Raw genomic sequence first — 16,835 nt, forward strand, 5'->3', positions numbered from 1 at the left:
ATACTAAGTATGAGTCTCCTTTGGATATTGATTTTGATGTTTCTGATCTTTTTGAGGATCCTAGTGACAAAATTGATCATTTGATTGGGGATGAAAATGTCTACTATTAAATTATCTTCATGTTTATGTTATTTTGGAAACATTAACTTATGTAATTTTTTTTATTAAAATTTTTATATATATAATATGTTTGGTAATATTTTCTTATCTTTCCTAATCCTTAAATTTTCATTTACTAGATCATACAAAATAAACTTGATAAAATGGAGGATGACTTGTGCTTGGTGGACAATGGCACGACCCACACAATTCTTCATGTTAAAAAATATTTCTTACAATTAACATTAGTTGAAATTAATGTTAATGCAATATCTGGCTCTGCAAATGTAATAGAGGGCTCTGGAAGAGTTCAAATTATATTTCCAAATGGGACAAAATTATATATTGATGATGCGTTATATTGTAGTACATCTCGAAGAAATCTACTAAGTTTTAAAGATATACGTCGCAATGGATATCATGTTGAAACCAAAAATGAAGGAGATATGGAATATTTTTTTATTACATCTACAGTTTCAAACCAGAAGATCATATTAGAAAATTTTTCAAGTTTTTCATCTGGCCTATATTTCATAAAAAAAAGGATGGTTGAATTAAATTTTATGCACCGGAAGTGCTCCGAGCCTAGAAGTTTTATACTTTGGCATAATCCTCTTGGCCATCTTGATTCAACTATGATGTGACGAATCATTGAAAATACACATAAACATCCATTAAAGGATTAGAAAGTTCTTTTACTTGGTGATTATTTTTGTACTTCTTGTGCTTAAGGAAAACTACTTGTTAGACCTTCTCCATCTAAATTATCTTTAAAGTCTCCATCTTTTCTGCAAAGAATACAAGGAGATATTTGTGACCCAAACCATCCATCTTATGGACCATTTCAATATTTCATGGTTTTAAATTATGCTTCCACTCGATGGTCACATGTTTGTCTACTTTCAACTTGTAATGTTGCTTTTACTAAATTTCTTGCTCAAATAATAAAGTTACAATCAAGTTTTCCTAATCATCCAATTCAGACTGTCTGTTTAGATAATGTAGGTGAATTTTCTTTAAAAGCATTTTATGACTATTGCATGTCAATAGGAATAAGTGTTGAACATTCTATTGCGCATGTTCATACACAAAATGGTTTAGTTGAATCCTTCATTAAGTGTTTACAATTTATTGGTAGACCTATCCTTATGCAATCAAAGCTTCCTGCATTTGCTTAGGGTCATGCTATAGTGCATGTTATGTATTTGATTAGAATTAGACTAACCACATATCACAAGTTTTCACCTTCACAGCTTATGTTCAACCACTAACCTAATATATCTCATCTTAGAATTTTTTGTTGTACTATATATGTTCCTATTGCACCTGCACAACGAAGTAAGATGGGACCACAACGTCGTCTTGGTATTTATGTTGGTTTTGATTCTGCTTCCATCATTAGATATCTTGAACCACTAATAGGTGATCTTTTTAGAGCAAGATTTCTAGATTGTCAATTTGATGAATCAGTTTTCCCGTCATTAGGAGAAGGAAAAGGTAAAGGATTAAAAACACAAGAAATTTGTTGGAACACACCAACTTTGTCTAATCTTGATACACGTACAAATCAATGTGAACTTGAAGTTCAAAAAATAATTCATTTGCAGAATGCTGCAAAGCAATTGCCAGATGTTTTTACAGATACCAAAAGGGTCACTCAATCACATGTTTCGGCTACAAATATTCCTGCCAGATTGATAGTTCATGAAGAACACCCAGTGGGAATAGCAAGTAATGAATCTAAAGTGTGCCCGAAGCGTGGTTGACCAATTGGTGCAAAGGATACTGTTCCTCGAAAGAAAAAGGAAATGAATGAAAGTGACACTCCAAAAGAGTTCATAAACACTCAAGAAGAGGTTAAAAGAAATATAGATCAACAATCTCATATTTCCACAGAAGCAACACTAGAAGTGGTTTCGGTACTGGAAAATTATGAGATCTCCTTAAAATTTGGAAATATGTAGAGAAGAAATGAAGTTGTTGTTGACAATGTGTTTGCATATGCAATTTCTTTGGAAATTATTAATGATAATGAGCCTAAGCCTCAAACTGTAGAAGAATGTTGATATTGAAATGATTGGCCAAAATGAAAAGAAGCAATACAGGCTGCGCTAGACTCATTAGCCAAACGTAAGGTATTTGGACCAGTAGTCCAAACACCTGAGAATGTCAAACCTGTTGGGTATAAATGAATTTTTGTACATAAAAGAAATGAAATGAATGAAATTGTGAGATACAAGGCGCGTCTTGTAGCACAAGATTTCTCCCAAAGGTCTGGTATAAACTATAATGAGACCTATTCCCTTGTTATGGATGCAGCACTTTCAAATTTTTTATTAGTTTAATAGTTTTTGAAAGACTCGACATATGTCTCATGGACGTAGTAACAACTTACTTGTCTGACTCATTGGATAATGACATATACATGAAAATCCTTGAAGGATTTAAAATGCTTGAAGCATATAATCCAAAATAATGGCAAATGTATTCTGTTAAATTACAATGATCCTTGTATGGATTGAAGCATTCTGGACGAATGTGGTACAATCGTTTAAGTGAATATTTGTTGAAAATTGGATATGAAAATAATTTTATCTATCCTTACATTTTCAGTAAGAAGATAAATTTTAAATTTGCTATAGTCACAGTTTACGTTGATGAAATAAACATAGTAGGAACTCCAGAAGAGATCTCAACGACCGTTGACTACTCAATGAAAGAATTTGATATGAAAGATCTTGGGAAGACAAAATTCTAACTTGGTTTTCAAGTTGAACATTTAACATGTAGAATTCTTACTCATCAATCATCTTATATAGAAAAAAATCTTGAAACAATTTTATATGGATAAATCTTATCCATTAAGCTCCCTGATGGTTGTTCATTCACTTGATGTCAAAAAGAATCTTTTTTGTTCTCGAGAAGATGATGAAGAAATCTTTAGTCCTGAAGTACCCTTTCTTAGTGCAATATGAGCACTTTTGTATCTTGCAAATTGCACTAGATTAGATATAACTTTTGCAGTAAATTTGCTAGCAAGGTTTAGTTCTACACCAACTCAAACATTAGAATGGAGTAAAACATGTTCTTCGTTTTCTCCGCAGCGCAGCACATCTGATATGAGTTTGTTTCACCCAAAGGGAATAAAGTCTGTGTTGAAAGGATATGCTAATGCTAGATATCTTTCTGATCATCATAAAGTTCGATCACAAATAAACTATATTTTTACATGTGGTGATACTATTATCTCATGACGATCTGTAAAGCAAACTATTACCGCTATCTCTTCAAACCATTCAGAAATATTGGCAGTTCACAAAGTAAGTCATGAATATGTATGGTTAAAAACTATAATCGAACACATTAAAGGGACAAGTAGATTATCACTGGAGAATGACACGCCAACAATATTGTACGAGGACAATGCAACATGTATTGCACAAATCAAAGGTGGGTACATAAAAGGTGATAGAACAAAACATATTTCACCGAAATTCTTTTACACTTATGAACTTCTGAAAAAAGAAGATGTTGACATTTGCAAAATCCGTTCAAGTGACAACTCATCAGATCTATTCACAAAAACATTGTCAACTTCAATTTTCAAGAAACATGTAAATAACATTGGAATGTGACAATTTAAGGACATTTCTTAATTGATTATATTTTTTAGGAGAAATATACTCTTTTTCCTTCATTAAACTTTTGTCCCACATGGTTTTCCTTAACGAAGGTTTTAACGAGACATATTCATAGTGTATAGTCATCCAAGAGAAAGTGTTTTAAAACATGTATATTTATGTGGATGACTATCTAGATAATAGTTTATAACTTTTGGTATGCCCCCATAATGGTTCATTATGTGGTTAACCTTTGAAATGCCAATGTATTTGCCTATATAAGGATATGCTTTAGAACAAAATAAGATAATAAGATGATTCGTAATATCTAATTTCATAAGAACTAGACTGTTAAATTTCTATAACTCCAAAAAAAAATTTATTTCATTTACAACAATTTTGAATATTAATACATTCTAATAATTGATTATCAAAATAATTAAAACATTATAAAAATTAATTTTAAACTTTTGGCAGCTAAAACTTAATAAAATTGAAAAATCAATGACTGAACATTACCTTTTCATAATTTGTTTCTTTTGTGCCAAACTTGAAATTTATCGACATATTCTCAGAAAATATTTTCATTCCAAACAAACAAAAATAATCATGTAATCTGTAATCAGGGGCACCTAAAATCAAGATGTTTTAACAGCATTTGGAATCCACACCAGACAAGCAGTATATTCTATTGTGCAATCCAAAGCACAGTGTCCACACTCTAATCGCCTATCACATTGTGCTCAATTCGCCATTACCAAAACAGCAACGAGAAAAAAAAAAAAAAAAAGGTGTCAAAAGCTTCATGAAAGAGTACTGCAAGTTATGGATACCCTTTGCCATTTTCTTGATTGTAATACAGACCGTTCTGCCTGAAAAGCACATACCCACTACCTTGGAAGGCCCATTCGAGCCTGTAACTCGCCGCTTCGACCCGTCCTTGCGACGGGGCAGTGACGACTTGCCAATGGACCATCCCAGGCTCAAGAAGAACGTCACCGCCGTCTTCCCGGAGCAGATAGCCCTCGCCATTTCTTCACCGACTTCAATGTGGGTTTCTTGGATTACTGGTATTTTGTCTTCTTCGATTCTCAGTTGTTTTGTGGATCTCTGGCGCTTCGCTGTTTGATAAATTGCCTGTCAAATTGGTTTGGTTAGGTGATGCCCAGATTGGTTTAAACGTAACTCCGCTTGATCCGGCGACGGTGGCCAGCGAGGTGTGGTGCGGGAAAGAGAGTGGGAAGTATTCAATTAAGGGGAGGGGGGTTTCAATTGTTTACAGTCAGTTGTACCCATTTGTGGGCCTCTGGAACTATACTTCCGGCATTATTCACCATGTGCGGCTGGATGGTAAAAACCTTCCTGTTTTTGATTTTCTCATAACTAACTGTTTATTATTATTATTATTATTGAATTCCGTCTACTGGGTTCAGTAACTCACATGGCGTTTCTTTCCAACCATTTCTTACGTATATGTTAAAATAATTGCTAGCGGTTAATACTCCTTGGGGTTGAATAAGTCGTGTTGGTTACTTCTAAATTTTCATATGCAATATGACATCCATTGTTGGTTGGGCAAATTACATTTCCACTGCCTAAAGTTTTTCCCACTTACATTGATGCCTCCTCTTGTTTTGAAAATTAGACCGACTCCCCTGCTTAGTCAATCTTAATTAACAACATTATTGAATCAAGCAAATGACTTTTATACCCTCAATTTTAAATGAAGTGAGGACAATCAACAAACAACATTGTTATGAATTTGAGGGAAATGATAAAATAAAATAACTTGAACCTAACAAACATTAATGAAACCAATGCCTATTTCCTTTCCTATAGTTGTATTTTAGTTAAAAACAATAAATTATCATGATAAATGGAATTATGGAAAAGTATTAGTGGAAAGATGTGTTAATGTAACTAAGTACTAAGTCTACTGTGTCAGTGTAATTTGAAATGTTAGGGGCTGTCACTGTAATTTTACCAAGCCTCAGTGTGTGTTAATTAATTTACCATTATTGATTTTGTAATGGACAATCCATAGTTAGCTAATCCAGTTAGATTGAATCTATATAATTTAGGTTGTGTGAAACACTTACACAAATAGCTCAATTTATGAGCGTTGCACAAAATGTTCTTTATTTAGAGAAGAGTAGTTGGCAGCAGATTGATCATGCTGATGGTCTCTGATGTTCCTATTTTGGAAATGGCATTAATCTTGGACTTTTTAGTTTATACAGTTTTATACAGTTAATTGTCAGAAATTTTCAAATAATTAAAAATTGATTACATAATTTATAATTGAGTGACTGAATATTTGCCTACCTTTTCATGTGCGGATTCTGTCTGTGACCAATGCATGTCCTATTCTTTGCCTCTAGCTTAGCTATGGGAAAAGAAGCTTGCAAATTGTGATTGAAGGACTACAAAATCATCCACGGTCCATATCATTTTCAAAACATTCTGCAAGCTAAAGATTATTTATATATTTCCTACCATCTAAATCAGGTTAAACTCTAAATTAAATTATAAGCTACGTTGCTTACCACTTTGGCCTACTGAAAAGTTGTCTTACTTGCCTATCGAGAGGTCTTTCACTTTTTGGGCATATCATATACAAAATTGGGCAAACAAATATATATCTTTTCATTTTTTCAGCTACGGAGATAAATAAAAATGAATTAGTAGATTGTCTTAGCATTACTATCCTCCCATTATCTAGTAATTTCACTTGTTTCCACCTTACGAGCTGTTTGTTCACTTCAACAAACAGTTTGCTGAAATTATTGAAGGCTTTATTCCTAGATAAAGCTCAAAACTGAATAGCAAGGCATTAAACAATATAAAAACATTAAGTGATATAGGAGTTCATTAGATGTCTGAGCCATATGTTGTGTCTACACATTGAGGAATTTTTTTCTTTCTTGCAGATCTTGAACCTGGGACAAAATATTATTACAAGTGCGGTGATAGTTCTTTTCCAGCTATGAGTGAAGAGCATGTTTTTGAAACCTTGCCATTGCCTGGCCCAAATGCTTATCCTCGTCGAATAGCAGTTGTTGGTGATTTGGGCCTCACAAGAAACTCAACAACAACCATTGATCATCTAATTAGAAATGATCCTTCAATGATTTTAATGGTTGGTGACCTGACTTATGCAAATCAATATCGCACAACTGGTGGGAAAGGAGCTCCAGACTTCTCCCGTGCATTCCCAGATGCACCAATTCGAGAGACATACCAACCTCGCTGGGATGGGTGGGGAAGGTGACTTTTTTCCCCCAAAGGAATCCTAGCTTTCTATATTGTACCTTTGTAGATGGGCAGAAATGGCTATTATTGACTTTTTCTTTGTTTATCTGATTATGTATTATCATCTTCCAATGGTTAATGAACCTTGTAGGCTCTATTTGTTTTTTTTTCTTTTTTCTTTTTTGGTTATTTCTCATTTTATTTTATAGACTATTAAGTTGTTAACAAAGACAAACATCCCTAGAACACTCATTGAAATCTTATTCTCTTAATTCTTATCAGTATGAACATCAAATAAATGACTCTTGAAAGTTCTAGTCATATTTTTAAAGTTTTGATTGAGTTCAACATCTTACTGTAACTCAATCTTATTCTGTCCCCAGATACCAATACAGTTTTAACTATTATTAACAACATATCTGTTCTTTGGTATTATCTCCTTTAACCATTTTTCAAGAATATTTGTTTGATCTTAAAACCTCATAAATCAGCTATGGATTACCAACAAGCCTGCCTACCTATTCAGTGTCTAGTCCAAGGCAGCTTGATCATTCAGGGTGATATATAGAGTTTGTGCCTTAAAGAACTTGCTGATGAACTTTGATTTTGACTTTCATTAGGATTTAGTGCATGGTTCTACAATTTTCAAATTTTTTCCCATTTTTATTTGTGTCTCGATTATGCGCTATTGTTGAGTTTTTGGAGACCTTTGTTTCTGATTAGGTCGAGCAGGGTCCACCCCTTCCACCTGCAGAACTGACATTTGTTTAAATTAAAACTGATGAAAGCATCACTGTTAAGGTTTTAGCACACTGCTAGCGGGAACTCCCATGATTTACACACTGTTGAATTGAGTTATACATTGAGCTGCACAATTTTTCTGTTTTAAAAGCTTGCAGTTTTACATTATGTTGACCTACTTATTTTTCACCTTTCTTCCTATAATTTCATTTAGCAAGCACTCCGATATGTGTATTAGTAATTACTACTGCCTTAGAATAAAGGCTTTATGAAATTATAGATCCATGATATGTGTTAAATATTACAAATGTAGGTGCAAAAATCTTGAAGTGCAATATAATTACTTCCCTTACTAACACATGTGATTGGAAGTTAAGGTTTATGGAGCCCTTGACCTCTAGAGTTCCTATGATGGTGATTGAAGGCAACCATGAGATAGAGCCTCAAGCTTCTGGGATCACTTTCAAATCATATCTGACACGATTTGCTGTCCCCTCAAAAGAATGTGGGTCCAACAGTAACTTTTATTACTCTTTTGATGCCGGAGGAGTACATTTCATCATGTTAGGAGCATATGTTGATTACAACAGTACTGGTGAATGAAACTATCCTTTGATTGCTATATCGTTGTCCTATGTTTTGTTTTATTTGACCTCATCTGATCCAATAGTCCTTATTGGTTCCATTGGCTTCAGTTTAAGTGTTTCATCAAATCTTCATTCCAGGTGCTCAGTATGCTTGGCTAAAGGAGGATCTACAGAAAATAGACTTGAGCATGACCCCTTGGCTGGTAGCTGCATGGCATCCTCCTTGGTATAATAGCTATTCATCACACTATCAGGAATTTGAATGCATGAGGCAGGAAATGGAAGCACTATTGTATCTGCATGGCGTTGATATTGTATTTTCTGGTCATGTAAGTTGAAGAATTATTTACTGTCCACATAGATGAGAAAAAAAGTAACTTCCTAATCACTTCTTTATTTTTTTTGGTAAGTTAGGAATAACACTTAGAAGATAAGATAAGGGAGGGGCGATAGAGATAGTATGGACACCTGCAATGTAGGCCAAATAATGCACTAATGAGTTAGCTAGTTAATGTTAGTGGCAATAGCAGGGGTAGGATAGACCTACCAAGATAGTGAGCAAGGATTTAATAACCCCTCCATTTGTCAAAGGATACTGCCCAAGATTGTGCAGATAGGCAGAAAAGGATTCATGTAGCCAACACCACCTAGTGAGACTTAAAAACTTTGTTGTTGTTGTTGTTAAGTCTCAAAGCCATAGTCATAATATTCCATGAAATTGTCAAATGCCTGTTGAAAATTCCACTTTCCACCATCCTGGAAATCAGAATGTTTTGCCAATTTCAATCTCAAAAAATTTTCACGAATCAACCTAAATTTATCAAAATCTCAAACTTCGTACTTCGTTGGAAATTTAACCATGGAACAAAATTTTCTGGGAATTTAAAATTGAAATTCAAAACCCTCCACAATAAATCTTCTTTTATTATTGAAAACAAAAATTTCTGCAATAATCATACCATGTATTGCTCTAGGTTTTTGAAATCTTATGCAAAAAAAGTTGAATTTAGATATTAAATACAAAAACCTCATATATCTTTTATGCTTTGTGTAAGAACTAATATTTATTTGATTTATTAATTTCATTTCTATTAAGATATTTGTTACGGTTACCGTTTATGGTTACTACACATTATATAGAACATACTTGTCACTTGTGTATTTTATTTACAATATTTGACATCTAAATCTAGCATATTTATGTCAGTTAACAGTTTTATGTCTATGATTTTGCTTTTGACATAAACTGGATCACATAACTACTGGGATTAGCTATCTCATTTCTTGATGAGATAAATTTATTTGACCTTGATGCTGCATAACTGCTGCAACACACAATGCAATCTTCTTGTTATTATTGGCATTTGGAAAAAAGCAGTGATGGTATTTAGTAACCAAAATTAGAGAAAAGGATCTCCTCAAAAGGGTTGACACGTGGCCTAATTAATTGGGGTGAAATGATATTTCAATGACAAATCCTTCATAGCTGCCATAAACATAGGGAAGATAATATTTCATAGATAGCTAGATTAGAATTTAGATATGGAGATCCTACCACCTTTTATTAATTTAACTTTGAATGTGCAAAGACTTGTCAAAATTGTTCTGTTTCAACCATTGTTAGAGTTGTTTCTGCTTGTGACAATTAAGGTGTTAGGGCCTACTGGTAGCTGGTGTTGAATAGGTTTATGGTTGAATACAGAATACGGTATAAGTCTATATTTTTATGTGTAACATCATTGCGGAATGCTAGCCTATCCTTTAGCCTTTTCAGGATGTATGAATTTTAGCAGATGAAACAAATTATTTAAGGTTTCAAGTTCATTGGATGTTACAAGTTAACTGATTGTAAATTTAACAGTGGTAACAATAACAACAAGCTTTTATTGTTTTGACTGCTCATATGATGGCCAAGGAAGACTGAAAGGATGTGTTTTGTTTTGAAGTTGGGTTGTTATGACGCCTGTATTTTTGTTGAGAATACAGAATACATATCTTTATCAATTTGAGCATTGAAAATTAGGATTAATCTTATCCTGCAGTAGCTACAACTGCCAGAAAAGAGTGTCCATGTACTTAAAATATTTTACTTGGTTGAAAATGAATATGTTGATTATTATGTTATTTATTTGTCACTTGCATGAATCTTCCACCTTCATGGGATTTTATAACTAAAATATATACTTGTGTTGAAACCAGACAAAGAGAAAAGGAAAAATAAAATTATGGACTCAATTCAAAGCTGTTTCTGAATGAAGAATGCTTCATCCTTATCATATGAAGTGTGATAAAATGTTTTTCTTTCAGGTGCATGCTTATGAGCGCATGAATAGAGTATATAACTATTCATTGGATCCATGTGGACCTGTTTACATTTCAGTTGGAGATGGTGGAAATATTGAGCAAGTTGATGTTGAACATGCTGATGACCCTGGAAAGTGTCCTTCAGTTGGGGACAATTTACCAGAATTTGGAGGAGTTTGCCATTTGAATTTCTCTTCTGGCCCTGCAAAAGGCAAGTTTTGCTGGGACAGGCAACCAGAGTGGAGTGCACTTAGAGAGAGCAGCTTTGGACATGGAATACTTGAGGTACGTTCTGAGCCATTAGTCTTATATACTCCTATCATTGAACAATGTTAATGGAAATTGTGCTATTTTGTTTACGCAGAGTTTGGTTACAAGAAATTATTTCAGTAAGTGAAGCTTCATTTTTTAATATGAACATTCTCAATGGCTTATATAGCTATATGTCATGCCTTAATTTTGTAATTCCAGTTTTAACAACTTCATTATTGTGGATCAATTGATGCCTTTAAATATTAAATATGGTGCCAGCATTGTTAGGAATATACGAACAAATTCCCGAAACCTGTGAGAAACAAATAGAGAAAAATAACGCCAAAGAAAAATTCAATCACACGCACAAGACAATATTTACGTGGTTCGGCAATTTTGCCTACGTCCACGGAGTTGCAGGGATTTCAATATTATCAGGAAGAAAGCACAGAGATAAATTCAGATGTTTTTCTTAATTTTTTTAAGATAAAGGCATCTTAGGATCTTTTCTTTTAGTCATATTGATTCTGCAGATATCTCCATGTTATGGTACCAAAAGGTGTTTTCAAAAGCTATGGGGGAGACAAATGATTAAACTACGAAGTCCTAATGCCCCAAACCCTAGGGAAAAGGAATAAATTCATCTCTTTGTGCTTTCCAAATGCTTTAAATAACTTGTCTTCTATAACTACCTGTTCATCTTCTGATTATTTCTTGAAAAAAATACTGGGGAAGAATAAGTTATAATGACCATTAAAATTAGTAGCTAGTGATTGGATAGGAGATCTCTTTCAACTCTGGGTCTAGTTGATCTTTCAGTTGTTTTGTAAATCCCTCTAAACAAGTTTTGAGGAAAGTGTCCAAGATACCAGGTCTCCCATTTGAGAGATTTTGTTGGTCACCTCTGGTAACGGGATCAAGATCCTTTTACAGTTACTTTATTGGGAGTTGAAATATTTTCTGTAGCTCTCTCCCTCACTCTTTCTATTCCTTACAAATCACATGTGGATATTGCATTATAATCAATTAAGAACAGTTGAACAGCTAGATTTTGAGAACACTAGGTAGAGCAACTCTAGAGGATACAGTTCCCATTCATGAGGTTGCTTACCTCTTCCAGTTCTCTCTAGATCAATGTTGAAACAATTGCTTAGTAAAAAGGGGAAGGGCGGGGGTGAGGGGAATCTACGATGGTTTGCCTATCTCTCTGGTAAGTTTGTCAGCTCTTTAACATTGAAGTTACCACCAAAAATGTCTTTTCATTCTCTGAGAAATTGTTGGGAAAGAACTTTGAACTTTTAACAGCTTCTTAAGATCCAACATTCATAAAGTTTGAAGTTTTTAATGTTTCACCGACAAAACAATTACATTTCCAACTTTTATTTCTTTTCCTATGCCAACAGGCTATCTGCTTTCTTGAGAGCATGATATCTAACCTTCCTTTGTGTGATCAAAGTCGCATGCAGAAAATGGGTGTTTGTGTTGAACTGTAGGTACATTTTTCTTCCTTTGAATATCAAATACTCATGTTGAACAAGCTGTGAGAATTACGGGAAATTGAAACTGCATAATTTTAGAGGATACAATGCAATTTTTAAAGGTGTGACAACCTGGATTGGATGGTGGAAATCTCCAAGGATGAGTAGTAAAGATCATTGTGCTGTGCCTCAAGATAAAAGTTAGCTACAAGTGACAAACCATAAGAAACAGCAGATTTGTTACAGATGCAATCAGAGATAATAGCAGTAATCAAAACTCTGGACTTTTATTAATTCCTAAACATCGCATTAAGAATTTTAATAGCAGCAAACAACTCTGAAGTGAATGCGAAGAGTTATTACATTGCATTAAGACCCATGCCACTGCAACACTTCAGCAGTTATCCTTACGTAAAAAACCTTTAAAGGAGTTATGCAAAATTCTTAATAAATTAGTTTGAAGCAATGTGTTGGGCTAAAACTGCTGCATGGTTAAAGAAGAAAGATATTCTGATCTGAAAGGAGGGCTTCTCATTTGGTTAATAATGGGTGCTAATCCTAAAGCTGTCTTAATCGCATGGGGAGTGAGCAATGTGCGTGCCCAACTCTCACTCTTGGAGGAGTCTGTCATTATTGACTCATTTATCTTTAGGTAGGATGAACCTCAAGATTCAAACTTTTAAGTGGGGCTCGCCAAACTTTGATTGAATTTTTTAAATTATTAAGCAGTACAAAGTATAAAATTTTATTATTTTAATAAAAATAAAATTATTTATATTATAAATAAATTCATTTACTATTTCCTTAGCCGGTTCAAGTATTATTATCTGTTACAAATATTAAGCTACAAATTCATGGAGTTGTTTCAAAATATTAATCATTTCACTTACTATAAAATTGAAGTATTGTGTAACTTTGGGTCATGGTCTGAGCGCCACACTTTGTGAAGGGCTGTGCGGCGCTAGTTGCAGCGTGCTAACTTAACTAGTTAGCCAAAAGTAAATTGCTTTTTCTCCGCATGAACAAATTCACGAACCATCAAATACAAAACAAGCAAAAGTAGTAAGCAATCATGTAAGCAAAGAAGAGTCGCATGGCAAATTGTAAAACAACATAATTCATTATTCACACCTTTGTAGGCAACGTGTGTGCAGCGAGGGAGGCAAGTAGGCTAAACGTGTTTACCATAGCTAGTGAGTTTTATACTAACTTAACATTTGTTCTCCTCCATAAAGAGTTTTCTATGCTATTGTTGCTTTGGCACTAGGAAACATCAAACTAACAGAGGAGTCATCCTCTCATTCTTATTAAGGCATTATCCTACTCAAAGAATAAAACCCACACCACTATTTATATGATGATTACCCATCCCATGCACACAAGACAAGCGGTCGCATGCATACATAATGCTCCAAACAAGCTTGGCTTGCGACACTTCGTAATGTTGGGTGCTTATGTAAAGTTATCATATCTTGTGAACTACCATATGTCTTAAGTTTGTTTTGTTTTTTAAATACTCTCTATACTTAACAAGATGTTGGCGCTATTGATTAAGTTGTTTGTCCCCATCTCTTTTGTAATGCGCTGATGGTAAGAGACAATGTTGAGAATGCTTGGGCTTTATCTTGGAGCAGCTTTTTAGCCCTGCCCATGGGGAGGTTGAACTGCAGTGACTGTGGGGGCTCGTAGACTTGCTTCCCGTTTTATTTTAATATCTGTATTGTATATTTTTGTTTAGTCTATACTATTACAATTTTATTATTCTATTTTTTTTTTTACAATGCAAATCAAAGCTGGTTCCAACACAAACATGAATGAGAGAAGCGTATTTGGTATTTCTACTTTGCATGTGTGCATGCACACAATGTTTTGTGAGAGTTATATTTTGGAGCAAGTTATATCAATCTAGTGCTCTTTGTGTTCCACATTTGTTGTCCAGCGCATAAGCTTCACTTGCTATACATTTTTAAATTTTTTACGCATTTAAAAGTTATTGTAGTGCACGAAGTCATAGTTGAGAGCAAATAGAACTGTGTAACTTTATTATTATTATTATTATTATTATTATTATTGTGATAAAGTTATAAATTTATATTAGTGATCTGTAATGATCTCCCTGCTTATTTCAGTACTTTAGACAGTGGGGCCTATTTTAAAAAAAATTGGTATTTTGATATTTTTATCAGTTTTAAATCTCCATGCTGATATGGATTCTTTTTCTACTCAATTAAATATACAGGTCGTGAATTCTACATATGCATTGTGGACTTGGCACAGGAATCAAGATATTTACATGGAAAACAGCCGTGGAGATCAAATATATATAGTGCGACAGCCGCATTTGTGCTTTACTGCTTTGAAAGTAATCTTCACTTCCTACATTTAACACCAAATATAATAACCCTATGTTTGAAGAGGCCTTGGATTTGGAGTTGTATTGAATTTGGATAAGATGTATTACAAAACTGTATTAAAAATTTGTCCAAAGCCATCCAAATTCAAATCCAAGGTTTGAAATCTATGCTCCCAGACACACTACCTGTAAGGAGATTTTTTGGTCTTTTTTCTATAAGAGAATTGCATTTGCCCCCTTTATAAATTCAACAAACCCACCACTGTATATATTGCATTTTCAAAATGGTACATAATGAAAGCATGCTTGAGATTCCCCTTTGCTCATTCATGATTCAAGAGAGCATTCGAAATTCAATAAATGTTCCACTCCACCACCATATACATCTCTCCATTCTCACTTTATTGACACCCTATCATAACATTGTCATCGGCATCATCTCTTACTAACTTTAGTATGCTATAAATACCTTCATCATCTTGTAAGCATTGGTGCTGCTATGACAACATGTCAACTTCCTTATTGTTGTCATCACCAGCTTGCTTCTTATTGAATTTTTTTTAAAAAAAAATTCCATTTCAGGAAATGATTTCCTTTGCAACAGGAAGAGCTTAGGATGTATTGTTCTACTTGCCACGCAGGAGGCAGTGGGGGATCTTTTAACTCATCCTCTGTAGAAAGTTTGGTGCTAAACATGTCAAAAAATGAAAGAGTTTAGACATGCACTAATTACTGTGAGCATACCTTATTAGAGAGTTAGGATATCAGATCATAGTGTAAGTTATAAAGCATATATAAGATGGAACATGATCCACAATATTGATAGAATAGGAGAATGACTTCCTTATTTACGACCATGCTCGCAGAAATTCCTGCATTAATTATATTGTTTGCTGCTATGTTTAGCACCAAGCTTTCTAGAGAGGATGAGCTAATTTTTAAGACTTCTTTATTAATATGTACTAAATGTGCCCCTTCCGGTCATATATTTTTGTGGATGTTAGCATCAACCTTGAGGGCATAGAATTCAGCACTTCTATGTATCCCTCTAGAATTCCCCTTAAAAAAGCATATTATTGAAAGGGGGGAATCCATTTCTGTGTAGGCTTTCTATTTGAGCTTCTTGGTTATGGTGCTCGTCTTTCTGACATTTCCATTATATGTGATGTAGGATAAAGAAATTGAACAATCACCAATAATGGCTGCTGGAGCTGGGTTTTCAGTGCCTTTTTATAAGGGCTTTATTTATTCTTCTATGTTGTTCTTTCTTTTGCTTCTTTGAAAGTTGAATTGAGAAATTTGGACCAAGGCTTTTTGCTGGCTAGCTATGCCGAATATGCTGGCCACTCTTAACAAGCTTTCCTCCTGGAATAGAACCATTAACCCTTGTTGTGTTTTTGCAAGAATTGTCTTCAAAGTAGGGACCGCTTGTTTTTTGGTTGTGATTTTATTAAAGCTGTTTTTTACAAAGTTATGACTCCAAAAATCCTGAAGACAAGCTGGGAGCTGGAATTCATTTGGCTGTCTTCTTTGGGATCCTATGATTCTGCAGTCATTGATAAGCAGGCTTGAGCAGGACACTATTTACCATTTTGGAAGTCACGACATGCTACAATGTTTGAAGAAGGAAGTGCTTGTAATTTCTGATTCAATTACTCAACGTATTATGTGTGATGCTGAAGGTAGATGTTATAATCTACATAAGCTTGTTCCCTCCTGTAATATTTTCCCTTCTCCTAATATATTCATCAGAATGATGATGCGTCGGTTGTATTGTATTAATGATTTTTCAGCCATAACTCTTCACTATCGCTATCTGGATATGCAAACTTGTATAGATCTCTTCGGTTAGATCTCTTCGGTTATGAGCATCCTCCTTTATTTCTAGCAAAACTTGTGCCTATGCACCTAAATTGTTTCCTTTCAATTTGTGATTTTAATTTTTATGATCAATTAAACAATTTTTTTAATATGATCTCAACTACAGTTTTCCGAATCTTCAAAATTTTCTATCATGTATTAACTTGAAGGGGACAGCCAGAGTTGAAATAAGAGGTTAAAGAAGCAGGGTTCCTCGATTCATCGCCATTGGATGCACATGACTCTTGGGACCATACCAACCCATTTCTGCCCACCACACTTGGTGCCA

The 16,835-nt window shown here is 34.2% G+C and overlaps 1 protein-coding gene across 3 annotated transcripts; it reads left to right on the top strand.

Annotated features, from left to right (window-relative positions):
• The first annotated feature begins 4,412 nt into the window (after window positions 1-4,412).
• Window positions 4,413-16,579, top strand: LOC131152260 (purple acid phosphatase 23). 3 transcript variants are annotated; one of them, XM_058104030.1, is made up of 8 exons: window positions 4,413-4,789; window positions 4,878-5,069; window positions 6,650-6,986; window positions 8,090-8,307; window positions 8,438-8,628; window positions 10,607-10,888; window positions 14,573-14,695; window positions 15,858-16,579. In XM_058104030.1, exons 1-8 carry the CDS (start codon window positions 4,525-4,527, stop codon window positions 15,966-15,968), a joined length of 1,719 nt encoding a protein of 572 aa, XP_057960013.1. In that variant the 5' UTR covers window positions 4,413-4,524; the 3' UTR covers window positions 15,969-16,579. The 3 variants fall into 3 exon arrangements, with proteins under 3 accessions (XP_057960013.1, XP_057960015.1, XP_057960014.1); XM_058104032.1 differs by having other exon boundaries at window positions 4,424-4,789; window positions 16,158-16,579; XM_058104031.1 differs by having other exon boundaries at window positions 4,424-4,789; window positions 8,090-8,217.
• The last annotated feature ends 256 nt before the right edge of the window (window positions 16,580-16,835 follow it).

The sequence above is a fragment of the Malania oleifera genome, chromosome 3, assembly GCF_029873635.1.
Source record: "Malania oleifera isolate guangnan ecotype guangnan chromosome 3, ASM2987363v1, whole genome shotgun sequence".
NCBI classification, from domain to species: Eukaryota; Viridiplantae; Streptophyta; class Magnoliopsida; order Santalales; family Ximeniaceae; genus Malania; species Malania oleifera.

Bases quoted from the DNA above. Each gene is read 5' to 3' on its own strand.
- LOC131152260 (XM_058104030.1), top strand. From the start codon at position 4,525: ATGAAAGAGTACTGCAAGTTATGGATACCCTTTGCCATTTTCTTGATT. The intron at 4,790-4,877 runs GTATTTTGTCTT...TGGTTTGGTTAG, and splicing joins GTGGGTTTCTTGGATTACTG to GTGATGCCCAGATTGGTTTA. The intron at 10,889-14,572 runs GTACGTTCTGAG...TTAAATATACAG, and splicing joins TTGGACATGGAATACTTGAG to GTCGTGAATTCTACATATGC.